This window comes from Mustela nivalis, assembly GCF_964662115.1.
Source record: "Mustela nivalis genome assembly, chromosome: 2".
NCBI lineage: Eukaryota > Metazoa > Chordata > Mammalia > Carnivora > Mustelidae > Mustela > Mustela nivalis.
The window spans coordinates 100,241,561-100,268,345 of NC_139021.1; the positions used below are offsets into that span (position 1 = coordinate 100,241,561).

At 50.9% G+C, this 26,785-nt stretch overlaps 2 protein-coding genes across 7 annotated transcripts in view; one reads left to right on the top strand and one right to left on the bottom strand.

Annotated features, from left to right (window-relative positions):
* Positions 1-26,785, top strand: part of LOC309859719 (uncharacterized protein) — a 284,862-nt gene that overhangs the window by 236,244 nt on the left and 21,833 nt on the right. For all 3 annotated transcript variants that reach the window (XR_014308860.1, XM_082720774.1, XM_082720775.1), the window contains exons 29-30: positions 19,326-19,427; positions 19,528-19,569. Coding sequence is in view for 2 of the 3 variants with exons in the window: in XM_082720774.1 (XP_082576900.1) it covers positions 19,326-19,427; positions 19,528-19,569 (144 nt within the window). In the remaining variant the exon portion in view is untranslated. The remainder of the gene's footprint in view (positions 1-19,325; positions 19,428-19,527; positions 19,570-26,785) is intronic.
* LOC309858661 (uncharacterized protein) lies at positions 1,080-18,591 on the bottom strand. Of its 4 annotated transcripts, XR_014308294.1 has the most exons (9): positions 18,528-18,591; positions 16,466-16,597; positions 14,912-14,982; positions 14,437-14,461; positions 12,544-12,617; positions 10,348-11,847; positions 9,875-9,899; positions 9,304-9,377; positions 9,000-9,045 (listed from the first exon to the last, which is right to left on the bottom strand). XR_014308294.1 is itself a non-coding variant. In XM_082719022.1 (6 exons), the coding sequence occupies exons 1-6, from the start codon at positions 9,466-9,468 to the stop codon at positions 2,522-2,524; spliced, it is 543 nt and encodes a 180-aa protein (XP_082575148.1). In that variant the 5' UTR covers positions 9,469-9,741; the 3' UTR covers positions 1,080-2,521. The 4 variants fall into 4 exon arrangements, 1 of the variants encoding a protein (XP_082575148.1); XR_014308296.1 differs by lacking the exon at positions 9,000-9,045 and having other exon boundaries at positions 9,302-9,377; positions 16,466-16,595; positions 18,528-18,585; XR_014308295.1 differs by lacking the exons at positions 14,437-14,461; positions 14,912-14,982 and having other exon boundaries at positions 9,001-9,045; positions 18,528-18,585.

Genomic DNA, 26,785 nt, shown 5'->3' on the forward strand with positions numbered 1-26,785 from the left:
TTGTTCCTTTCCGGAATTCATTTAGATCTTTCTGCATGGTAGCATCAAACCCACGTCAACTGCTGATTAAATTTTTGATGTTTCTGTTTCAAAGACTATATACCCGTGAGTCGTGCTGAAGCCAGTGACTTTTCCAGACACTCGGGCGGCGGCTTGGCTCGAGGCCCATTTCAGCCGAGAAATGAAACTCTTCAGGTTTCTGGTGGGACAGCCCATATGCTCAGGGTCTTGGAAGACAGGAGATTGTGGGGAATGCTTAGCGTAGCCCGTGTCCAGCTCTAGTGTGGAAGGCCAGGGTTCATGACCCTGAAGCTTCCCGTTGACTTGCAGAGAAGCCGACCTTTGAGATGCCCCCGTGTGGGTCTCCCTTCATCCTTTATTAGGGAACGAATTGCCGTGAGCTCCTGGGTCTTGTACACAAAGAGTGAGTCCCAGAACACTAGGTGAAAAAGTACTGAAGTGCTGTGTGGGGACTAACAGAACAGAAGGAGAAAAGGAAAGAGGGGGAGGGAGGAAGGAATACAAAGAACGAAAAGATCATGCAGAGAAGGAAGGAAGGACGGAAGGAAGGGAGGGTGGGAGAGAGGGTGGCTTGAAAAAGGGAGAAGAGAAACTGGTAGAGAGGCATTAGGGGAAAGAAGAATTTTGAAAGTTGTGAGACAAACATCTGAGAGTTAAGATTTGAGCTTGATGAGAAAGGAAAGGAATGGAGTCCTTTACTCAGGAGCAGAAACCGGTTGTAGGGTGTTGGTGATGAGAACCTATGGACCAGATAAACCTGCGAGACAAAGAGAGTGAGGGAGGGATGCTGGGGAGTTTCAGAAGGGCAACGTCAACCACGTCGAGGACTGAGAGAGGGGCCATGTGAGGGTTTGAGTGCAAGAACCACAGAAGGGTCCGGTCCTCGGAGGACACAGAATGTGCAGTGGGTGAGGTGGATGGAGTCGGAAGAGTTGACAGAAATGGGCCCAACGTGTTGCAGGGTTGTTTCCACAGGAGCCCTACAAGAGACAGGACTGATGTAGGAAAGAGGTTAGCATTCAAGAGGCCGATGGTCAAGAAAGAAGTCTTGAGACGGCTTTGCTGGCAGGAGGTGATTTTTATTAAAGCACAGGGATACGACCCTTGGGTAGAAAGGGCTGCTTGCTGGGGTCGTGACGGGAGGCTGACTCTCTGGGATGGCATTGGGGGAGGTCAGGCAAAAGGGAAGTTTTGCGAGAACGTGGCAGGAGGACAGAGGACACCGAGGATACAGTTGGCTTTGCTCTTGTGAAGGGAAGGTGGTTTTTCCTGCTAGGAAGGCATGAATTGAAAGATGGTGGGGAGCTTCCTGGAGGAATGTTACCTTCCTCCTCTCACAGGTCCTTCTCAAGGGACTGCAGGTTTGAAAAGAAACTCTGTCCCTACGGACATTTCCTTCGGCCTCAGCCTCCCTCAGTGTCGTGGAGGGGAGGGAGATGTCAGGGCTTCAGGAAACGGAGATCCGGGCCTCTGGCAGGTCGCTAGGCTCTCATTAAGCGGGCCTCTTGATTCCTGCCGAATCACGAGGACTTTTACAAACCGAGGGAGACTCCGGTCTTGCCATCTGGGGAGAATCTGTTTTTTCCTTTCCTCAGCTTGAGGGCAGTCAGAGCGCCTGAGGGATGTCCCCCGTATCCCAGGTTGGGGGGGCGGTGTGGCGTGCCAGCTCCTGCTTGGTGCTCAGCTAGCCTTCTCCTCCCTCCTCGTGTGCCCCTGACCAGGGCGGAGCATTGCGTGGTTAAGGTTGTTGAAGGAGGACGGTCTCATCTTCTGTAGCTTCTTCCTGCTGAATAGGGGCGTAGAGCTGTCCCTCCGCGTGGGTCGTTCCTGGTCAGGTGGGGTAGGCCCAGCTGGGGGAGGCCTCTGCTGTCAGAGTTGTAAAAGGAAGAGGCCGCTGAGTGCAGGGGAGAGCCTCTCCTCCCTAAACCTCTTGCTGCTGCCAAACAACACAGGCTGAGCGGGGCCCGTTTTGTGGGGCCGCTGCCAGTGTTGAGCCCAGCATTGGTCACGGTCCTGTGCGTCGAAGCGACAGGGGCGGTTCCGGTGCGGCACCCTCGGGGAATCCAGCAGGGGTAGGGCTGCTGCCCCTCGAGTGGATCCCAGGGTGGTCAAGGGGCCCTGGCAGTGCCGCTTCGTCCTGCATGTGTCATGCTCTGCAGGGTTGCCGGGGACTGCAGGGGACAGCCCCTGCAGCAGACAGGGGAGACGACGGGAAGGCTGCTGTCCCGCCCAGTCCCAGTTGGGCCCAGTCCCAGGTGGGCCCAGTCTCCCCACACAACGGATTGTTGTGGGCCCAGGTGGTTGCCTCGTGCTCCAAGTGTCCGTCATCGGCAGGGCCTGGGCAGCCAGCTCTGGGTGTGGCGGCCGACTCAGAGGGTCCTCTCGTCTCGTCCTCGGGGCTCCAGTGCCGTCCTCTGGTGGGCTGCCCAGAAGTCGTCTCTTTGGCCTACGGAGGTCCGGCGTAAGAGAGCCGTTCCTGCAGGCGTGTTTCCCTGTGTGTTCACGCCGAATCCTCCTCCGGGCCCAAATCGGAGCCGCAAGTGGGGCCCCAGGGCCCTCCTGGCTCCCTTTGTCGGAGCACCCCAGGAGCCTTTGGTGCCTCGGGGTGGTGGGCACACTGTCCTGTGGCGCAGCTGTGGAGACAACGGGTGGAGTGGTGTGAGATAGTGAGTGGCGTGTGGTTTAGGCCATGTCTTACCAGAGGCCTGTGGGGTTTGGGGGAATATGTCTTCTGAGGTGTTGAGGTGGAGGTTTCCCTGCAGGACCCATGCATGACGTGAAGAAAGGGGAATTTCCCGTGGGCCCCCTGGGGCTGAATGAAGGCTTCACAGCCAGGGTCCCTCAGGCCCTTCCCTGAGCGTCCTCCTCCATGACGGCGGGGTCCTCCTCCTGCTGGGCTGTCCCTTCCCCAGCCTCTCTGAGAGCCCTGGACGTGCCCCTTCTCTGTGGGGGGAGCCTTTGCCCACATGAGTGTTGCAGGTGGCGTGGCAGAGACCACGTGCTCCCGACCCCCATGGGAAGTGAATTGGCACAGTCTACGAGCTGTGGGCAGGTGTTGGGTGAGGTGGGAGCAAGCAGGGTGGCCTTTTCCTGGTGAATCTCCCCTGCCGACTGAGGGATCGAGGAGAGTCTCTAGAGTATGAAACTCACAAAGCAAAATGGTGCCATGAGGGGACCCACTACCTCCCACGAGGCATCTTGGAGGCTCGGGGGACTGGAGGTGTTGGTCAGATCGTATGGGAGTGGCCGGCAGACATGACTCAGCTGGAGACCGGGCCCGACTACGTGCCCACAGGGATGCAGCGCTGGGAGGGGTGAGCTGTCCTGCTCCTGTGAGCCCGGGGGCCTGTCTTGTTTGCTCATTTCTCACGTGCCTGAAGTGGGAGATGAGGCCACCTCACCACTGTCTCTTCTCGAGTAGTGTCGTCTGGGAGTCAGCCATCTGCTGACTTTTGCAGGGTGGGAGGGCAAGGCTTGTGTCGTGCAGAGGGAGGGGCTCAATGGGGGGCGTGGAGCCCTTTTCCAGAAGGTCACTGTGCCTAGGCTGCCTGGGGTCCAGTCCCTCCAGGTAGCCAGGGCCCTCCCTCCAAGATCAGCAGCTCCTGGACGACAGCGCCTAACCACCACAGGGAGTTGCCTGGATTAGGTGGAGGTTCCCCGTGGGATGTTCTCAGGTCTTCCTAGTGCCTGCAGGGACTGGGACCTTCCTCTCCTCTCCTCTTTGTGGTCAGAGGCTAGGGCAGCACCCAAGGGTTTTGTGCGGTTTGCCGAGGTGCCCACAACAGGGACTGGGCAACGAGGGAGAACGTGTGTCCATGTTCACCGGCCCCTTTTCCTGCCCGACTCACCCCGTTCCCGAGTCCTCCTCTTCTTCTGCTTCCCTTGTCGTTTGCGCCAAGTCCACCGAAGGGAAGCTTCTTGAGAGCTAAGAGCAAGAGCAGAAGTGGGCATGAGCACAGACTCCCCGGCATCAGAGAACCAAGTGTGGGGATACTCACACCCAGCCTCCCTTCCCGAGGGCCCTCCAGCCGGGTGAGCCGTGCCCTGCTGACTCCCAGCCCTCCTCTCTGCTCTGCTGTCTGGGGCTGCTTCCCAGAGTCAGCAGTGAGGGGTCAGGGTGATGGTAGGAAAGGGGTGAGGAGGGCTGCCCGGGGATTTCATGCAGCAGTTCCGATGTAAAGCTTGAGTGCCTGCCGGAGACGAGGGCCTCCAGGGTGGGCATCGTCAAAGCAGGGAAAGGGGAAGCGCTGGGAGGAGGCGCTTATGGACAGAGGAGAGAGAAAGCCCAAGAGATGGAGGTGGAAGTGCATTACAGGCACAGGGTGGCTCCTTCCGACGGAAGCGTCGTCCGTGGAATCCTTCTCCGGGTCAGAGAGCAGCGAGGATGCTGGGGTTGGCCATGAGAGAGGACAAAAGGGAGTTAGTGCAGCTGGCGACCCACTGCTCTGGGGTTGCTGGGCTCTGCCCTTAGTGGGGTGTGTCCCTAGCTCCGAGTCCTCCTTGGCCTTGGTCGCTTGATTTCCGCAGGGTACAGGGGGGTCTCCGGTTGCCCACCTGCTCTTCCCACCTCCGATTCTCTCCAAGACCCGGAAGCCCGGCTGTGTGATCCTTTCCCCCCTGGAAGCTGTCACTGTCCCTAAGACTGCCTCTGCGGGACTTTGTCTTCCTCTGTCCTTGTACTTGTCCTTCCCTGCTCTCTGTCTTCCTCCTCGTCCTCTTCCACCTCCTCCCCTAGAGATGCTCCATGTCCTTCCCCCTGCCAAGCTCCACCAGTCCTATTGTTGTCCAGGAGGGGGCAACCATGAAAGAGAGGAGATATGCTGGGTCCCCTGGAATCAATCCCCCGATCTGTCTGTGCTGGGAGCAGCTGTCATGGGCCTGGGATTGCTGGGGAAATGCAGGGAGAGATGGCCCACCTCCTCCCCACAGCCCATGTCTGCCCAGGGACTGGGATGACCTTCCCAGGGACGTGTTTCAGGGAACGCAACGCCCTCTGTTTCCCTAAGTGTTAGAGAGGTTGAATGGAGACGGGAGCATGGGAAATTGTGCAGGCGCCCTCAGCTGTTCAGGGCAGCCCTGGAAAGCATCCATCGGTGTGGTTACTGAAACACAGGATTCCTGCCAGTGCTCCTGCTGAGGCTTGCCGGGAATGGACGGGGTCGGGGTGTGTGTAGGGCCCTGGGCAGGCCTGAGGAACGTTTGCCGTGTGGGCATGCCTAGGGAGTGGGGAGCATGGCCAGGGCTGTGAGCGGCGAGGTGGGTTTGTGAGAGGAACCGTGACTCCCTGGCCCTGCTCCCAAGAGGCTCTGTGCTATGCCTCGATGCCAGCTGGTGAGAGGTAGAGTGGACCCGGGGCAGCAAGTGTGTGAAGCAGGTCCAGCAGCCCCTTCACACAGGCCCAGGGGACCGTGGCCCGCGACAGGGGTTCTCCAGGGGAGCTGCATGGGGGCGTCCTGCCCTTGGGAACACGTCCACAGGTCAGACTCGGCTGGGGTGTGAAGGCTGGCAGAAGGTACGATTTACAGGAACCTGTGTAGTGAACCCAGGGGAAGGACGCTTTCCCTTCTGCAGCTCTGGGCATCTCCTTGAAGTATAGCAGCTTGGAGAGAACCGGGACGGTTTGGTAGTGGAGGTTAGGAGGGAGAGAATTTAGACCTGTCTTCTACCTCCTGGCTCAGACCAGAGCGTAGTGTCGCGGTTCTCTTGCCCAGTAGAGTGCGGTTGGGGCCGCCAAGTCCTGAGCATGACCAGGTCTGGGCCCGTGCCAAGAAAGATTCAGAATCTCTTGTGCACCATTCCCGAAAGGCCATGAGCAAAGAGGCCAAGCTTTGACATGTGGCAGCGGCCAAGGGAGGCACGAGCAGCTTTGATGGGAAAGATCCTTCAAGGAGCCGCGCAAGGAGTCGAGTGGTGATGACAAACCCAGCCTACCCTAAAGGCCCGTGGACACCTCGTCTGTTCTTTTCATCCCGAAACCGTGACATGAGCAAATCATGCCTGTGCCAGAGCATCCCTGTCCTTGGTGGTTTTTGACCCACCTTCTTCATTCTCCGGAGCGGCAGGGGCAACCCCATGTTCCCGGGAGCCATGTCCCCATGTTCCCCTCTTCGGTGCCATTCCCTACCTGAAGAGACTTCGTCCTCACTGAAGGAGTAGTCCTCGATGCTCTCTACCAGGAGATCTGTAAGAACTGAAAGAGGAGCAATGCCATTAGGAGAGAAACCGCCTCACCCCTTCCTCCCAAGTGCGTTGAGATGTCTCTGGGCCGTGCAGCATCTGCCTGACTCTTCTGCTGTGCTTTCAGAGGTTCACGGGGCTGGCGGAGCCGGAGCCCTTGGAGGAGACGGGGATTGGAGTCTCATGCCTTCTAATGAGGCCAGGATGCTGCAGCAGCCACCTCAGTGTCCGTTCTGCATGCCCATGACCGCTGTCCCCTCCCAGCGCAACCATCGGAAACTCCAGTTGTTATGGGACTCTTGACGTGTGGCTAGTGGGAGTGAGCAACTGGATGTTTTCGTTCCCTTGATTTCTGTGTACTGCACTGAGATAAGAAATGACTGTGTACGATGGATACTAGACAGACTCATTCCTGGATCACTCAGCACTAGACACCAACCAGGAGCGAGAGACCAGGCCTGCTCTCCTGCATATTTTTCAGGCATCTGTGGCTGGCGTGACAGGGACGTTGATCAAGGGAAGACGTTCCCGGGCTCACACACACCCACCAGGTGCTGCCGGAGGTCTTTGGCCCCGAAGAGATGAAGGTGAAGCCCCAGTTCCTAGAATAAGTGGGGAACGGATTCCATGCAGCACGGATCTAAAGCATACAATGTGCTGCTCTTGGGACAGAGAAGCTGCTAGAATAGATAAGGGAACCATAAAGGAACACAAGGAGCCACGACGTTTCTGAATATGAAGAAGTCAGTGGTGGGTCTCTAGAAGCTGACCTTCCAATACCTTGGATGACTCCCCTGAGCCAACAGGAGGGTGCTGGCATACAAAGAGTCAGGGGCACCTGGGAGCCGAAGATAAATGGCCCCGGAAATGCGCTCATGTTGGCATCACGATGCTTCCCAAGAGGACCGCCCAGAAAAAGCATCCTCTTCTGAAACAGCGAACAGAGTGAAAAGGCAGCCCACAGATTGGAGACCCCCTTGGCAATCCTTATTTCAGAAAAGGTGTGTTCACTGACGTAAAGGAAGAACAACAAAGAAAACCAACCAAACAAAAGAAGACTGTGATTTCACCAAATGAAAGAATCGAGAAAAAGACTGGAATAGTCTGTGCTGCAAAGGGAACAAATAACTCGGTCAGTCAGACGTCGTACGAAAAGATGCTCAGCATAAGGCATCGTGAGGGCAATGCGAATACAAAGGACGCCGAGCTGTGGCATTGTAGTTAGGGTAGCGAGGACCCAAACCAGGAATTCAAACCCAGTACCCATGTTGGAAGGAGGCAGAAAATTGGAGACTTTGTATGCAATATGTGGAATGCAGACTGGAATGCAACTACCCTGGAAAAGCCCGTTGAGTGTCCTCGGAGAGCAGCGAAAGGTACTCCCGTGGATCCCGCGCGTGCGAGAGAGAAAAAGAGATGTTGGAAAATCAGATTCTGTTTCCAATACATGTTCTCATGAGAGAAAGTCTTGTTGGTTGCCAAAGAACTCTGAAACCCTGATTTGGCTCTGTTTCCATTCCCAGGCACTGAACCCCCTTGAGTTATCTATTGGCCCAAACCTCCCGAATCTAACAAGGCCCTCTTGCATGGACAGATGGCCAGCAAAATGGGTGGTGATTGTCCTGTCACCCCTGTTGAGGTTTGAGGTTCTTTTTGGCCACCTTGCGATGCCCAGAGCACCCTTCGTTCCTGCATGGAGGGGGCCCAGGTGCCGCCAGTGATCCTCAGTCCCTGAAGACGACCTCATTCCCCCTTGGATAGGACACCTTTTGGGCCCACCTGCAAGTGCCCCAGCAAGGACCAGTGGTGGGTGTGGGGTTTCCCTGGGAGAAGGCCAGTTGCATTCTTAGACACAGTATCTGCAGGGAAATGGTAATTCTCCATGGAGAAACACGGAGTGAATTGGCCCCATCTGTTCCCTGGCCATTGCCCCTTTGTGCGCGTCATCCCCGAACGGGCTTTTGCATGCGGCTGCCCCGGATGCCGCCTGCAGAAGGGAGGAAGTGTGTCCCAGCACTCAGTGCTTGCGATGAGGTTGGGAAGACGCATCGTGGGGCCTCTGATGCAGAGACGAACGTGTGTGTGTGTGAGTGCAGTGTCAAGAGGGAGGTGCTGTGACCATTCTTGCCCGAGACCTACCTTGGCGGGAGAACCCCATGGACGCTGACTCAGTAACAGGGACACACTTGTGTCTTTGGGGCACAGTCTAGCCCTTCCTAGTTAGCGACGGGATTTGTTTTCTGAGGGAATTGATGTGATTTTGCAAGGAAAGAACACCTCTTTCAACTGTAGGTGTTGAAGAGTTTTTCCATGTCACGTTCCTGACGTGACAGTGATGGGAAACGTCCCCGAGGACGTGGACACCATTAATCGCCATTTTGAGGGGACCAGACCTGTTCGAGAGCGCAGCATTCACCCACCTGACACACACACACCAACCCTGAGAATCACAGCACATGGATTCCCATGGAAACAGACCACGTGCCCAGCACCCGATCCTACAGCACCTAAGAGCAGCACGGTAGCTTCCGGGGCCAGGGTCACGAGGCCTGGGTTCTCGGTCCGGAACATGACCCTTAGTCTCGTTGCAACAGGATCTGGATTGTGGGTGGCTCTCAAGATGAAGCCTGCAAGGAAGCCCCACCTTGCCCCTTGTCCAGGTTGCTCAAAAGCAATGAGTGACTCTAGAGGACAGCATACTTACCACTAAGCTCCTTTTCCAGCCGGGCCACCTGCGATTATAGAAAAGAAAACATGATGAACATCAAGTCCTGCCTTGTCCTGTGTGCACAGCTCTTTTGGTCTCTTGGTGATGGGCAGGGTCATGGGCAGTGATATGGAATCCACCTAGAGGTCGCATGCCCTGGGTCCATTAGGTGGCACGGCGGTGTCAGTATCACCCGTGAAAAAGCTCACGACCCTATGGACAGTAACCGAACCTGCTGTTTCCTGCAGGGTCTTTGGAATGGGGCGTCCCTGGCTAAGAGTCGCTCTCTCAGGAATCTCTCCACCAAGGACATTGTACATGCCGAGATGTTTGGATCTGATTGCGAGTATCAGGGAAATAAGGGATGCTGTACCTCACCTGAAGGAAGGCTGACTTACCACCTTGGTGAACAATGGGCCCTCTCCCTCTGTGCTGTCCACGTCAAGGTCATCGTACAGGCTAGCCAGGGGATCTGGGTGGATACACACAGAGAATGTCGGGACCCCTATGGGACTCTTTGGGAATCGCTCGGGGAGCTTTGCTTGGCGTGCACGTGTGGACATGTGTGTGGAGGTGGGGAGCTCATCAGTATGGACTGAGCTGCAGTGGGCCCTTCCTGGATGGAGGACGAAAGGTCCTGGAGAGGAGCAGGGATGTGAATAGAAACTCTGCCTCCTGTTGGAGCTACAGGGCCTGGAGTAGCTGTGAAATAGTCCATCTCCAAGGCACACCTACTGCCTGCCCCCAAACCTGCACCACCTAAGAGCAGCGCAGTAGTTTCCGGGGACAGGGCCATGAAGCCACGGGTCTTTCCCCAGGAAATCCCTTTCTGTTACCCTGACCCTTCTTCTCATTCCGCCAGACCTGGAATCAGGGTGGTTCTCATCGTGGCTGCGACGAAGCCCCGACCTTGGCCCTTTTCCAGGTTGTTGCAAACAAGTGAGTGACTCTAGAGTACAGAATACTTACCGCCATCCCCTTCCAGCAGGGACACCTGTGATTTCAGAATAGAAAACAGTATGAACATCAAATCAGGCTTTGTCCTGTTTGCATGGCTCTTTTGTTCCCTGGGGCACCAGAGGAAGCCAGATGGGGAAGGGTGCTAGAGGCCCGTGAGCCCCAAGAGCAAAATGAGTTCTCCACAGATGTGCCCAGTCTTCCTAGAGGTCCCACGTGCCGGGTCCCACTGGACAAAATAGGTGCCAAGGAGGAATAGCTGCTACCCGTACTAAAGCTCCCTCTCCTCCAGATGGTAGGTGATCATGCTGTGGTTGTCCCAGCCCCCCTGCAATGCCTTCGGGGTTAGGTAGCATTTGGTAACAGATTCTCTCTCAAACTTCTCCCTACCCTTTCAATTGTGCACGCTGAGATTGTTTTTTATGTGACCTTGATTTAAAAAGCCAGAAGAATTTTGTGTCTCCCCCAAAGAAAGGCCAGCGTACCACTCTGGTGTAAAACGGGGCGTCTTCCTCTGTCGTTCCTGTTGAACGTTCACCCGCCTGTCCATCCAGCCAAGCTAGGGAGAGATCCACAGAATGGTCAGTCCAATGGTGGGGCTCGGTAGGAAGAGCTCAGGGAGTTTCGCTTGGGGTGGGCGTGCCCGGGAGTGTATGGCGACGTTGGGTTGCGTGGGTATGGACTGAGTAAGCTGCTGCTGCATCGAGAGAGGTCAGGGCAAGGAGCAGGAACGGAGGGAGAAATACTGACTCTGAACTCGAGCTACAGGGAATGGAATCAGGGTGACCTCTTCAAGCCGAAAGTGGGTAAACACTAAGACACACGGTCCGTTGTACTGACGGGCAAGCTCTTCCAACCAGCGACTGTGTCGTGGTCATTGTCAAGACCGATTCGTGGCCGCTCCCACCTATCTCTCACCTCTACTAGGAGATTGTATTTCTGCAGAGGAATGCTGTGTGGCAGGGTTGCATTCAATGCAAGCACAAGTACCCTAGAGGTTTCTATTTGTCCCTGAGTCATGCAGGGTCAGGAAAACCAAAGACCCAGGATTTCTACGTACTGACATCTGACCATTCCAACAGAGTCCCCATCCACAAAGTGCTGATTCTTCCCAGTCTTCCTTGCCTGTGACATGTGGGTGTGTCCTTGGAGTCCGCGGGACCCAGTTTCCCGGGACCCACCTCCCCCAGTCAGGACCAGGCAAGTTCACGAGAGAGCGGAGGCCAGGCGAGAGAAGGGCACTCTCTAACCTGGCCATGTAGCAGATTGTCAGGAAGTCGGATCGGGCCCCGAGCTAATGATGAAGCTTTCCTGGCTATTGCCATTTGCCAGTGAGCCTTCCCTCTGTGCGTTCAAGATGGGAGCGTTTTTGTAAGGCTGGTGGTGATGTCTGGGTCGACTAAAGTAGCTTCTGATTCCTTTGTGTTTTGACCCTGTCTTAGGAACGTCCCGAGCTAGGACAGATGTGGGCCCCTTCCTTTCTCCCCATCCCTGTCTGAGGAAAGGGAATCCTGAGCAACCCTCCAGGTGGAGCTGGGGTCAGGGAGGAATGTGGTGTCCTAGGGGGGGTGTGTGCAGCGGGGATGAAGGAGGTTTGGCTTTGAAACTTTGACCCGTGCCGTCAAGTCCATTCAGTGGGAGATGTCTTCTGGTGAAACTCGACGGAGTCCGCACACCCACATGCCCGGTCCCGTCGCATCGACCCACGCGAAAACAAGCCCCAACCCTCAGACGCACCAAGCACACCGCCCGCATGACCTACTGGTTTCCAGGGACTGTAGCACAGGGTCCTGGTTTTCTGCAGGACACTCCGTTTGTTCAGTCCGCCCCAGCTTCCGTTCCCGGGAGGAACTCAGAAGGGGGGAAGCTCTCCAGACCAAAGGAGGAGAGAAAGCCCTACCTTGATCTTCAGCTACATCTGTCTCCCTAAAGGGAGTGATGGGGGAATAGGCATATGGGCCATATCCGGTGACCGCCTCCTGCAGCTGGAGAAAGGGAAACCCAGTGAGGATCCCCGCACCCTGTGCACACCGTGTGCACACATCTCTGTGCCCTTGGTGTGTGTCGTAAGCAAGCTAGATGGGATGCGGTCATTGAGTCTATGATCCAGAGGAGGAGGAAATGACCTCCCGAAAAGGCTCCGGCTTGTTATGTCAAAACTCCCCCGTCCATTTTCTTCAGCAACTCATTCCAAAGCCATTTCCCATAGACAGAATGACCTGGTGGAAAATGCTCACGACCATCCATTGCCTAAGCAATGATGGTGATGTTTTCTCAGTGCCCGTCTCAATCCGCTGTCCATTAATGGTATAACCACATGGCAGGCTCTCAGCACCAAGGACATTGTCTCTCCCCTCTGGCATGTCCATGCTCAGATGTTCATGGAAAGAGAAATCAAACACTGGCTGTCCCTCAGAAGCACAAAATGACTTTAGCGAGGTGACCCAACGGTTCATACATTGAAGCTTCTGCCTTCAGCTCAGGACTTGATCCTAGGGTCCTGGGATGGAGGCCCACATTGGGCACCCTGCTTGAAAAGGGGAGCCTGCTTCTTCCTCTCCCTCTGCTACTCCCCCTGCTTGCGCTCTCGTGCGCACTCGGTCTGTTTGTCTGTCTGTCTCTCTCTCTCTCCTTCTCTTTCTGTCTTAAATAAATAAAAAGTTGAGGAACAATGAGTTTACCTGAGGGAGAGTCGGAGTTTCCTCCTCAGCCCTCAAAGTGGGTAGTAGCTCTTCCATCAGGTCATCGTGGAGAGCTAGGAGGATACAGAGGCACCGTGAGGACACTGGTGAGGCTGCTCAGGAAGTAGGCGGGGATTTTGGATGGATGAGGACAGGAGGGGAGTGTGCGCGTGGGGGAGCGTAGGAGGTACGGGCGGCACTGCTGCCGGGCCTTGTCCTTGGTGCAGAGGGGAAGGGATGGGAGAGGAGCAGGGAGGAAATGCGAAGAGGGTTCTTGTCTTTCTAGCTAAAGTGAGCCCGATCAAAGCCAAATAGCCAGTCCAGTACATGGGAAGCCTAAGCTGGCTTCTGTGTGAGGACCGAGTCCCATAACCTCTCCTGACTGACGTGCCACTAAGGCGTCCCACGCTGCTGCTTTGGACATCAGCTCTGGGCCCAAGATCCCCACCTGCTGCGACTATATGCATCACGTCTCTGTAAGATTTTGCACGGCCTAAAAAGCAGCCTCACTTGCCAGGCTGCATTCAACCCTCAGGAAAGGAGCCTAGTAGTTTGCTTCACTCATCCTTTCTTTGTCTTCAGAAAATGCCATGTGCAACACTGGAGAGCACGGACATCTTAGCTTCTGTAAACAGCCATCACCGTCGATGAGTGTGATAGAATCCTTCCACTGTTCTTGAGCTGTCCCGTGTGTGTGTGTGTGTGTGTGTGTGTGTGCGTGTTTCCTTTGTGCGTGTTTCCCGTAAAGACAGTGGCTGTCCGAACCCTCCCAGGTGTTCTGACCAGTGGAAAGTTGCTTACACAGTGGAGTCTTGTTGGAGTGTGTGTTGATAGGCTGTCGGCCTGCTTTGCAGGAGATTTGCTCCGGGGATGTTGCGTGTAAAGCTTCCACCCAAGCTTGACCTTGCTTTCCTATTGGCTAGTGGTATTTGAGTGTGTGCTTAGAGAATCTGAACCTTCCTGAGGCTTAGGGAAATCTTATCAAGTACAGTCAGTTCCCTCCGTGATGCTTTTCTGCCATTGGTCGGTCGTGTGTACACACTGAGACCGGCTATGACTGATGTTGCCCTGTTCTGTCCTCCACGGGTCCACACGCTTTCCAGCCATGTGGGCTTGAGCACGAGGATGTGGCTTTTCTCTGTGCACTTGACTCCAGGGACCAGGCTGTAATCTTGAACGTGGGCTTCTAAGCTTGCCCTGGCTTCTGTGTCCATGGAAGCCACTGTGTCATGTTGGGTCCTGTGGGGGACCATCATAGAATCTAGGTATTTGGCTGTGTGCACAGATGCTTATGGCCCTTTGCTAGCTAGCACCCATGGTACATCATGACCCCCCCTGGCTGAGGGACTAACACAGGTGGGTAGGCCAGAGCAACTTTCAGATTGGAACCTGAGCTCCAATCTTGGCTTTCCAAGTAGGAGGTCAAGGGTTTGGTCCCTTCATCTCTGCACCATGCCCGTCTCAGGAAATCAAAGGGAAATGTCCTCCAGGTACAGCTGTGGTGGGTAGGGGAAGGAGTATGTCAAGTGTGCCAGGGTGATGAGAGTGTTTTGGAAGGGGGGCACTGTGACTGTGGTGGAAGTGTGAGAAAGATCTCCTGGGAAAGGCACACAATCACGTTCCCAAGCATAACGCATGGGGACACATACACACACCTGCACACCCCCACGCACACCCCCACGCACACAGGGCCTTCATCCCACGTGCACACAGATCAGCTCTTCCCTATGTACGAGTTCTTCCAGGCCCTGTTCGACGTGGTGACCGTGCCTCACCGGACAGTCTCGGTCAGTATCCCCCACCCCCCGTTCCTTGTTGGAACCCAGAATCAGGGGGCAGGCTTCTTTGTACTCTAGATTTCCTCCCCAGAGCCCGATGCTCTTAAATACGTACAGCTGTCCTTGCTCCCAGCGTCTACCTGCGATTGGGGAAAAGGAAACACAGTGAGGATCCCAGCATCCTGTCCTCTGTTGGGCCAGCTCTTTGGTTTGGGGAGGACTTCAGGCAGTTAATTGGATGAGGTCCCGTGGTTGAGTCCATGTCCCCCCACCCGAGTTCAGGAGGACCGTTTGAATGATGCTGGAGCATCATTCAATCTCCGAAGTCCATTCTGATCAACAGACAGAACGTTCTCTTTCAAGCAGAAACCTTGTGTTTGATCCCATGGAGTTTGTAACTGAGGCTGTCCTGTGTCATCACCCTTTTTGGGTCCACTGTGCGTAAGAGGTCAGACCCAGCATTCTTCTATGAGGGGAGGCTGCTGCCCCCTTCCCCTGGGAGGTAAAGTGCCCGATGTTCATCAAACTCCACTGATGGAAGAAATCAAGGAAGCACCATTTATGTCTCTGAGAAAGAGAGGTGAGCTTACCTCAGGGAGAGTTGGGGGACCTTCCTTTTTCCAGCCCCTAGGAAGGTGCTTGGACTGTCCCTCCACCCGGTCTAGGAAAACAGAGAGGAGCTGTCAGGACATTGGCTGCACTACTCAGGAATGACTCGGGGAGTTAAGTCTGCTGGATGTGGATGCGGGGCCAGAGGGAATGGACGTGAAGGGTGACCACGCAAGGCCTGTGTTGGACACAGTGGTGGAGACAGTACACAGTGCTGTACACAAAACACAGAGGAGGGGAGCAGGATGGAAAAGGGAAATGGGGCCTTGGCTTTCTAACGGAGGGGATGTCATCAGTGGGAACTCTCAGCGTCTGTCTGGGAAACACTCAAGGCACCCTGGGTTTCAGGGCGCAGTCCCCTGAGCCTTCCTGCCCACTGTGAAGCCAAGCCAGCTTGCCACTTCTTCAGCTGGTCATGGGGCCTGTTCAGCTGTCTCCCCTGCACCTCTGCTGTGGGACCCTATCGCTCCTCTGTCGTGCCTTGGAGTAGTGGGTTTTTCGGTGATGGAATCTAAGTACTGGGGACGGTTGTATTTGTTAGTACGCGTCCGTTCGGTGACAGTGCTGACATCCGTGATGCTTTGTAGACCGCACTGCCATCTATGGGGAGAACGTTGCCATCCTATCCCCTGGCCCCTCTGTACCCGTGACGACATGACCGGCCCTCCCCGTTTCCTCCCTGCACCGTCCCTTCCACTTTCTGGGTCTACGAATGTCCCTACTGGAGTGTCCTCAAAGCCTGGGATCGTGTAATGTACCTCTTTCCTTGTGTGCTTGCTTTCAAAATGCGTGTTAGGTTTCCAGGGCCCATCTGTTTCGTAAAATATTGGAAACCTTTGTTTCTTCTTGCGCCTGAATTGCACTCCATGATGCGTATGGATGCCATTGAATGTGTTCTTTCCTCCCGTGATGGATTTGGGGGCAGTGCCTGTCTGGGGCTATTGGGAACCCCGCTGTGTGAGACATTAGTGCGCAGATTTCTGTGTTTCCAAAATGAGAAGACGTCACCGAAGGCATTGGCCCCATTTGTAGAACGGTAACCACGTGGAATGTACTGGGTACTTCAGTTCCCCAAATGTGGCGAGGTCGTTTTGTTCCTTTGAAGATACGTAGCACACCCATGTAAGATGTGGCTAATGGGCGGAAGTGAAGGGGGGGGGGCATCGTGAAACCTCCTGTCGTATTCTGGCCCATTTTTCTGTTCAGCGGAAAACATAGTCTCTTCCTTCCTACACATCTAAGAACCATGTTTCCTGGGGAGACCTGTAGGGACCTGTGTGTTCCAGAACGACCTAAGATCTATCCCTTCAGCTAGTAGACACTTTTTTCCTGTGCCCCTTGGGTCCAGTTTGAATGAGGATCTCATCATGACCCGTGGACGTAAAAGGGGACGGACGGACGGCATAGAGGGAAATGGCTACCAGTGAAATCAGAGGACAATGTGTCTCAGCAGTTTTAAAGGCTTCGGTTATGTATGTGCTAGTGAACGACAGAATGTGTCTCCAATCTACGTAATGAGTCAATCCCCAACGTACCTTCCTTGGTGTCCTTGATGATGTACACCTCATCATGGAAGGAGAACCGCACTCTCTTCTTGGGTCCTCGTGGAGGGAGGGGCGTGGGTGGGGGCGTCTCCACATCGTCGAGGAAACACTCCCCACAGAACTCTGGGAGACGCACAGAAATAGAGAACAGTGTCGGCACCTTGTCGTCAGGAGCCCATAGGGGGATTGGACATCCTTTCCTTCTGGTCCATCCGTCTCCTGCCCCTACTCGCCAGGTGCCCAGCAGGCATTCCTCCCTCCAGGTGGGACTTAGGAAGAGGTCACCATGTGCTGTGCTCTGAATTCAGCCCCCTCCCACACCCACAGGTTCTGTGGGCAACGGCTTGTATGGAGCAGAGACAGGACAGAAACGCAACAGAGTGCCGTGAGCACGCGTGATGTCCTCAGTCACAGCCATTGAGCAGCCACACCTACCCGAGAGTGTTCCCCAGAACCCTCTGTGCCCGCTTCCTTGCCCTCCGGCCTAGACGTTAGTGTGCCGCCACGGTGTCCCAAGTGATTGAGTCTAAGGAGCACCTGGGACCTAGGGGAGGACTGGATGCTGCCCAGCCGCTCCGCAGGTGTTGAGGAAGGGACCGCCTAGGGACTCAGCTAGATGGCTGGCTGTGTTTGAAGCCACAGTGGAGGACAGTGGAGGGCCCCGATGAAGGATTGATCTGGGACAGGGATGTTGTTGTTTCCCTGTGGCCAGAGATCCCCCCCGCCCCTGACACCAACCCACGGCCCCTGAGGAAAGGTCCTGAAGCCCTGAACCAAGAGCTGCCCTCACAATCTGAAATTCCTCTGTGCCAGTGTTTCTGTAGGGGAGAGCAAGGGCCACGAGACCAGCCTCAGTCCTCACTCACATCTGTGTTTGGGGCCCTGACATCAACTATGTGGCGGTTTCTGCCCAGTGGGGCCCTAGTGAAGGACCAGGAACGGGTAGCATGGGCCACGTTCCCTCACCTCTCTGCAAGGTCAGCCCAGTCGCCAAGGCTGTCCTGAAGGCCAGTTGCAGCCCACGGCTCCTGGGGTTCTGCTTGGCTCCCAAGGTGATTCAGACTCCCAACGGTCACATAGGACCCCGTCGAGAACTCGCTTGCCTTCCGCTCCCACAGGTTACACTTTGACCCCACCAAGAACACGCTTGCCTTGAGCTCGCCAGTCCCGAGGAACAGTCGATGGTACGAACGATCATGGAGGTGGCCATGTGGGCTGGCCATGTGGGGTGGTTGGTTTCAGGAAGGAGACGGATGATGCTGAGGGGCCCGCTCTTGCCATGCGGACTGCTCTGAGGAGCCTGGATGGAAGTGAGGCTACCCTGGCTGGCGTGAGTCCTTCCCTACTCTCTCATTTTTGCCAGCATCCCCTGTCTACTCTCAGGTCTCTTGATCCCCTCTGGAGACTGTAGGTTAAGCGGACAGTCTCCTGTCTCCCTCCCTAGGCCGGGCCTGGAGAACCCAGCCCAGCAGTACCTTTGAGACCAGCAGACAGTCCACTGTGCAACTGCCGTGTGTTCTGTCCACCCACCCGGTGGCACAGCCCGTTCCCGTGCACTCCCCGGCATCAAGCAGACGGCCCGTGAAACCCTGCACATCAACCCATGAGACCACCCCGCTATCTTCCAGTGTCTCTCCTTCTAAAAACAGCTGCATTTCGACCGCTGACCCTTCCTCTCCGATTTTGTCGTGTCCATCGGGAAGAGGTGACCGGCAATTCCTCCCCCTCAAATGTGGTGCCTGGGTCGCACCAAGGTTCTCCTGATCCGGGGACAGCAGTGTGGCGTGTGACCTGTGTGTTGTCCCTTTAGGACTGTGTCCGAAATGGGTATTCAGAAAGAGTATGGTTTTCTGAACGTAGAAGTACTTTAAGGATGGCAGCTTCCCCACGAAATCCTAGCGAAATCACCCAGACAAACGAACAAGCACAGGCATCGAACCGGGTGGAGGAATCAGAGGGTTGAGCGGAAAAGCCAAAGGGAAGAAGCCTGTCTCTGTGAAAGGGAGGCAACCAGCTCGAGAGAAGAGAATTGAGAAAATCGATAGGCACATACCCGTACAACAGCAGTTAAGATTCCCCATCGTGGGGACTTCTACAGCCGCTCACCAAACCGCCACAACCTCGGCTCACAGAGTGACAGTTGAAACGGAAGGATGGACGCGTGTCATCAGGTTACCGTGGCGATGGCTCATGACAGAACTCTGAGGGTGAAGGCATCCCTGCACACTTCTGTGGGGTCATGGAGGGAAGTGGGTTGGAGAGGAGTCGTTAGATGATAGGCATTGAGAAAGGCACTTGTGGTCAGCACTGAGTGGTGGAGAGAAGTGATGAGTCCCCGAGTTGTACTGCAGAACGCAATACTGCGCTGTATGTTAACTACCTGCATTTTTGGACATCCAGAAGAGGAGACTCCTGAGGGCACCTAGGAGACTGAAATGTTCATTTTCCTATCTGCTACTCTGGAAAACTCCTCTGTTTATACGAGATTGTTTCACAAAGTCTCTCCAGGAGTTCTTGGGTGGCTCAGTGGGTTAAGTCATAGATAGTTTAATTAAGTCAAAGATAGTTTCTTATTTAATGACCTTTTGAAAGTTGTAAGAAACCAACATTAAACATTTATTTTTTTATCTTGGCTTCGACACCCCCATCTCTTTTTTCCAGAGTTTCTTGGATTTTCTGACCTCAGGGGATTAATAGTGTTCACAGGAAAACAGAATAACAATGTGGCTTGAGATTTTTAATTTTTAATTTTTCCCACATCAGTTCTGAAAAGGCCATAGTGTTTCCTCCTTTAGGTTACTGGTAAATGTTCAACTCATCTTCTCATGTTTTTAATTTTTCTGTGTCACAGAACCTAAATTGATAATAAATCCAGAAGGAACAATTGTTTACATTCACTCAGTGAAGAGTATCATGTCTAAGCTCAACATCTGTCGGAGCCACACATGGGCATGTAAGTATCTTGTATGTGGCGCTGCGTAGGCAGGTGAATCCAGGAACTGCAAGGCAGGCCAAGTCTCTTCTAACTTCCTTCTTCCTTCCTTCTTCCTCAGCTCTCCCTCCTCGACTCAGAGCAGAAAAGAAACACATCCCAGGTGAGCTTTTTGTTTGTTTATTTCCACTTTGTTTTATTTATTTACTTATTCATTATTTATTTATTCATTTATTTGGGGGGGGTCTGTGACAGGGTTTTATTTTTAATTTATTTTTAAAAAAATTTTTTCAATTTATTTATTTTCAGCAAAACAGTATTCATTATTTTTTCACCACACCCAGTGCTCCATGCAATCCGTGCCCTCTATAATACCCACCACCTGGTACCCCCACCTCCCACCCCCCCGCCACTTCAAACCCCTCAGATTGTTTTTCAGAGTCCATAGTCTCTCATGATCCATCTCCTCTTCCAATTTACCCCAACTCCCTTCTCCTCTCTAACACCCCTTTTCCTCCATGATATTTGTTATGCTCCACAAATAAGTGAAACCATATGATAGTTGACTCTCTCTGCTTGACTTTTTTCACTCAGCACAATCTCTTCCAGTCCCGTCCATGTTGCTACAAAAGTTGGGTATTCATCCTTTCTGATGGAGGCATAATACTCCATAGTGTATATGGACCACATCTTTTTTATCCATTCATCCGTTGAGGGGCATCTTGGTTCTTTCCACAGTTTGGCGACCGTGGCCCTTGCTGCTATAAACATTGGGGTACAGATGGCCCTTCTTTTCACGACATCTGTATCCTTGGGGTAAATACCCAGGAGTGCAATGGCAGGGTCATAGGGAAGTTCTATTTTTAATTTCATGAGGAATCTCCACACTGTTCTCCAAAGAGGCTGCACCAACTTGCATTCCCACCAACAGTGGAAGAGGGTTCGTTCCCCTTTCTCCACATCCTCTCCAACACATGTTGTTTCCTGTTTTGTTAATTTTGGCTATTCTAACTGGTGTAAGGTGATATCTCAATGGGGTTTTAATTTGGATCTCCCTGAGGGCTAATGATGATGAACATTTTTTCATGTGTCTGATAGCCATTTGTATGTCTTGATTGGAGAAGTGTCTGTTCATATCTTCTTCCCATTTTTTGATATGTTGGCCTGTTTCGTGTGTGTTGAGTTTGAGGAGTTCATTATAGATCCTGGATATCAACCTTTTGTCTGTACTGTCATTTGCAAATATCTTCTCCCATTCCGTGGGTTGCCTCTTTGTTTTTTTGACGGTTTCCTTTGCTGTGCAGAAGCTTTTGATTTTGATGAAGTCCCAAAAGTTTATTTTCGCTTTAGTTTCCTTTGCCTTTGGAGACATATCTTGAAAGAAGTTGCTGTGGCTGATACCGAAGAGATTACTGCCTATGTTCTCCTCTAGGATTCTGATGGATTCCTGTTTCACGTTGAGGTCTTTTATCCATTTTGAGTTTATCTTTGTGTACGGTGTAAGAGAATGGTCGCATTTTATTCTTCTACATATAGCTGTCCAGTTTTCCCAGCACCATTTATTGAAGAGACTGTCTTTTTCCCACTGTATATTTTTTCCTGTTTTGTCGAAGATTAATTGACCATAGAATTGAGGGTCCATAGCTGGGCTCTCTACTCTGTTCCACAGTCTATGTGTCTGTTTTTATGCCAGTACCATGCAGCCTTCCCGTTGAGAACAGGAACAAGACAAGGATGCCCACTTTCACCACTCTTGTTCAACATAGTATTAGAAGTCCTAGCAATAGCAATCAGACAACAAAGAGAAATAAAAGGTATCCAAATTGGTCATGAAGAAGTCAAACTCTCTCTCTTCGCAGATGACATGATTCTTTATATGGAAAACCCAAAAGACTCCACCCCCAAACTACTAGAACTCATAGAGCAATTCAGCAATGTGTCAGGATACAAAGTCAATGTGCAGAAATCAGTGGCTTTCTTATACACTAAGAAAGGTGTATCAAGTATATCAAGCAAATTCAAAGAACAGTTGGTAGAATGAGAAGCAGGACTCTTAATTTCACAGAGTTGTGCAAGTTGTAAAACTTCCTTTGATTTTCCCAATAACAACACTAAAATAGCCTATAATCATATCTGGTAGACACAGCATTGTGCTAGAAGTGTATGGATGCTTTTCAGGGGACCGAACAATTGAGGTCTGAGTGGACAGCCCTCTCATGGTCCTGCTTGATCCAGGAATAGGACTTTGAAGATCTGGTGGAATGGAGGGACCACGCGTCCTCCAGATGACTCTCCCTAAGTGTTTGTGTGTCCGCTTGTTCACATCTCTAGCTTGAATAGCCGCCTGTTCCGGCTTTGGTTTCTGCATTTCTCATTCATATTTCAACTTCATGAATGCATTTTTGCTTCTTCGACATTCAGCTGAGTCAGCTCTGGAAAAGGCTACCTAATTGTAGTCAAATCCAGTTTTTGGCTTTGTCTTACTTGACCATCCTGCAGCATAACCCTCAGTCTCTGTTGTTTCTGACACCTGCCTGCTAGCTTTCCTTTCTTAACTCTGATACATCCCCTTACTGTTCCTCACAAAGTTGTCTTTCCCTTTTGCCCCAGACGTTGGCTCTCCTTGGGTTTGTTGCTCAACCATCCTTGGCTCACTGCTTTTCTTCAGTCTGTGTTTTTCCCTGACTGGTCTTCTCTCTCTCTCTCTCTTTTTAATAAAATACTTCTGAATTAGTAATAACATGGTTAAAGGTTAAGTGATGTTCCCTCTAGGAAGGGTGACATTTTTCATCTCAACTGAGACACTTCCACTGAGAATGAAAGAGGTTCCATAAAGTTATAATGGGACAACTGGCTATATCGGGACAGTCCCAGACAAACTGGAGTTATGGTCCTCCTGCTGTAGATATCTGTCTGTCTTGTTTGTCCTACCAGTGCTGCTTTTTTCAGGTAAAAGAAACTCTTGTATGCCCCCTACTGTTATTTAGAAGGGAATCCATCATCTTTAGGGCTTTCCGAACTTAGATGCAGCTGTACACCGCTGGCATCCTGTTAAAATGCAGATGTTGATTTAGTGGATCTGGTGGGGGCCCTGGGTTTTGCATTTTTAAAAAGCTCCCAGGTGAAGCAGACTCTGCTGCTCAGGGAGCCACACTTTGAGTAAGGAGTTTATACATGATTTTCTGTTCTTTCTTTGCTTTTTTGTCACTTCTTAAAAGTCTGTATCTAAACAGAACATGGATTGTTTCTTTGTTATAAGTGCACAGTAATCAAGCATGGACGTTCCATAGTTAGTTAACTGGTTATTATTAGTTATGCACTATTTCAAACCTTTTGCTATTACAAACCATGTTCTAGTGAATGACCTTGTACATATAGGTTTTTTCTATCCGATAAATTCCTAGAAGTGTGCTGCCAGGTCAACGGGTGCATAGAATTGATAACTCGATCATTCAGGATTGTGGTATCATTTTGTGTCACTCCCATCGAAACTGCATCCGTGCTTGTTTGTCCACAGCTTCCCCCATAGAACATGTGCTTCAACTTCTGGAATTTTGGTAGTGGAAAGAGAAACGTGGCATTTTATGAAGTTTATCTCTGTAAGCTTCTTAAGTATGAGTGAGGTTAAGTATTTTTTCATGTATCTGAAAGGTGTATTTACCTTTCTGTGAACCCTCTGTTCATATTTTGCCCATTTTGCTCTTAGGTTTGTGGCTTTTTTTGTTTTTCTTCTTTTTGAATGTCTAGCTCTTTTAGATTAGCGATACTAGTGCTTGTCCATTATATGGGTTGTAAACTATTATTTTATGGGATGTGATTTGTCTTTTGATAGTTGACCCTGGTGTTTTCTCCCCCATGCAGGTATTTTGTTTCAGAATGCCACCTTTCACTTTGTCGTTTGTTTAGGCTCCCCTTGGCTGTGACAATTTCTCAGACTTTCCTTGTTGTTGTTGTTGTTTTTTTTTAAATATCTTTTCTTTTTTTTTTTTTTTAAGATTTTATTTATTTACTTGACAGAGAGAGATCACAGGTAGGCAGAGAGGCAGGCAGAGAGAGAGGAGGAAGCAGGCTCCCTGGTGAGCAAAGAGCTCGATGCGTGGCCCGATACCGGGACGCTGAGATCGTGACCCAAGCCGAAGGCAGTGGCTTAACCCACTGAGCCACCCAGGCGCCCCGACTGCCCTTGTTTTTGATAACCTGGGCAGTTTTGAGGAGTACAGTTAGGTGTTTTGTAGAATGCCCCTCAATTGGGAATTCTCTGCTGTTGTTTTCATGATTAGACTGAGGTTACGAGTTTCTTGGAGGAAGACCACAGAGATAAAATGTCCTTTGGTCTTATCATATCAAGGGTTAGTGCTCTGGACATGACTTATTACTTTGTTTTCTCTGTCCTCATGCTGTACTCCTCGGAAGGAAGTGGGCAGTTACACTATACCACTTACACTATACCTCCTTCCTGTTGGAGTAGCTACACAATTATGTACATAAATTATCAGGAATTCTGCACAGGAGAATTTTCTGTTCTTTCCTATTTACTAATCCATTTATATCAGCACGAATTCATGGGTAGTTATTTTATATTTTGGTTCTAGTACAATGATACCTTGTTCCTTTGGTTGCTCAAGTTGTTCCAGGTTGGTTAGTAAAGCATCTTCTAGTGGCACCTGGGTGGCTGAGTTGGTTGTGTGTCTGACTCTTGATTTTAGCTCAGGTCATGATCTCAGGGTCCTGGGATCCAGCCCCACGTTGAGCTCTTTGCTTAATGTGGGGCCTGCTTGAAATTCTCTCTCTCAGGGTTCCTGGGTGGCTCAGTGGGTAAAAACCTCTGCCTTCGGCTCATGTCGTCATCCCGGGATCATGGGATCGAGCCCCACATCGGCCTCTCTGCTCAGCAGGGAGCCTGCTTCCCCCTCTCTCTCTGCCGGCCTCTCTGACTACTTGTGATCTCTGCCTATCAAATAAATAAATAAATAAATAAATAAAGAGAAATTCTCTCTCTCCCTGTGTTCCTCCCTGCTGCTTATGCTTTCTCTCCTTTTCCTACTTTCTCAAAAACAAGTAAATAAATTTTTTAAAAAGCACATCCTGATGGTTCCTGTGTCTATTGACATACCCGGTTATTGTTTGAGTATTTCTACCTTACTCTGTGGCAGTAGATTTTCCAGGTACATCTTATGTCTTTCCTGCCGTAGAATTAGCCATTTTTTCCCCCTAAGTAGTTCTGGTTCTTTTCATTGGAGCATAGTATGAGAAATCAAGATTGGGGAACTAGTTGTGTCTGTTGTGACTGTTAAGTCATTGCTCAAAGACACTCTCAGCTAACTGAACAGGGAATATGTGTATACTCACTCATGTATATACACGTGTCTATAAATATTTTAGTATGTCACCATCTGTATCTATAGTAAGCTAAGTATTCACACTGTTGTAAGCATTACCAGATGGAATATTCTAACCTTCTCTCCTTGCTTGTCTGTAATCTCCTGCACTAACAGTGAGAATCCAGCTAACATCGGAATTTCATTTATTTGATAGTTCAATTTCAGAATACACATACATGATTTCAGAGTTGCATACATGATTTCAGAGTGGTTAACTCATGGATGCTTGATTCTCCCAGTTTGGGACCATTTGAATTAAGGTGCTAGAAATATTCACATGTAGGTTTTAAAACATAAGTTTTCAAAAACATAGCGTGTGAAATTGCTGTGTTGGCTATGTATGTATGTATGTATGTATGTATGTTTACCTTCGCAAGAAATTGCCAAACTATTTCTACAAAGTTGCTGTATCAGTTTTTGTTCCTACCAACTACGAATCAGAATCTTGTTGTTCTGATTCTGGACCTGAAATTGGCACTGTCATTATTTTTGATGTAACCATTCCAGTACCTGTGTCATGGTGTCTGCATATTCCCACTGAGGTGATGTGGAGCATCGATCTGTTTGTGTATTTATTTGCTATCCTGATATCTTTGGTGAAGAGTTTGTTCAAATCTTTTGCATATTTTTCATTTGGTCATTTCTTTTCTTATTATTGAGTCATTAAGAGCTCTTTTGTGATGTTGGACACAAAGCCTTTATTAGATATCTGTGTTCCAAATATTTTCTCCCTGTCTGTGCCTTATCCTTTCATTTTCTTAAAAATGTCTTTCCCAGAGCAGAAGACTTTATTTTAAATAATATCCAACGCATGCTTTTCCCCGTGGACTGTGCTTTTGCTGTTGAATCTAAAAACCCATCACCCAAACCAGTGTCCTAGAGATTTTTCTCCTGTATTCTTTATTCTTGTATTTTTACATTTAGATCTCTGATTCATTTTTATTTTTTATTTTTTTTTAAGATTTTATTTCTTTATTTGACAGAGAGAAATCACAAGTAGACGGAGAGGCAGGCAGAGTGAGAGGAAGGGAAGCAGGCTCCCTGCTGAGCAGAGAGCCCGATGCGGGACTCGATCCCAGGACCCTGAGATCATGACCTGAGCCGAAGGCAGCGGCTTAACCTACTGAGCCACCCAGGTGCCCTCTGATTCATTTTTAGTTAATACTTGTGTAAGGTCTGTGTCTAGTTTCATTTCTTTTGCATGAGTGTTCAGTTGTTTGAGCACCATTTGTTGAAAGACTATTTTTTCTCCTTTTATTCCCTTTGTGCCTTTGTCAAAAAATGTTTGACTTTATTTTGGTAGCTCTATTCCTGGTCCTTGTAATCTGTTCTGTTGATCTGTGTGTCTGTCTCATCACTAACACACTGTCTTGGTGGCTAGTAGCTTTATAGTTAGTCTCAAGACCAGGTGATGTGAATTCTCATTTTTCCTCCACGTTGTGTTGGCTATTCTGTTTTTTTAAAACTTTTTAAAAAGATGTTATTTATTTGGCAGAGAGAGCACAAAGAGCGGATGTCACAGGCAGAGAGGGCAGAGGGAGAAGCAGGCTCCCCTCTGAGCAAGGAGCCTGACTCGGGACTTTATCCCAGGACTGTGGGATCATGACCTGAGCTGAAGGCAAATGCTCAACCACCTGAGCCACCCAGGTGTCCAGTGTGTTGGCTCTTCTAGATCTTTTGCCTTTCTGTGTAAACTTCAGAATCTTCTTGTCATTATCTGCAAAAGAACTGTGAGGTTTTATTTGGATTTCATTGAATTTATCGATTAAGTTGGAAAGAATTGACGTCTTAGCCATATTGAGTCTTGCTTCCGATGAATACGAGCTCTATCTCCATGTATTTAGATCTTTGATTTCTTCCATCAGTTTTGTCTTCCTGTATATATGTATTGTGTTAGGTTTTATACTTGAGTACCCTTTTTAGGGGTGTATTGTAAATAGTAGTTTTTTCATTTGAAAATTTGGAATTCAGTTCTTTATTCAGATATAGGAAAATAGT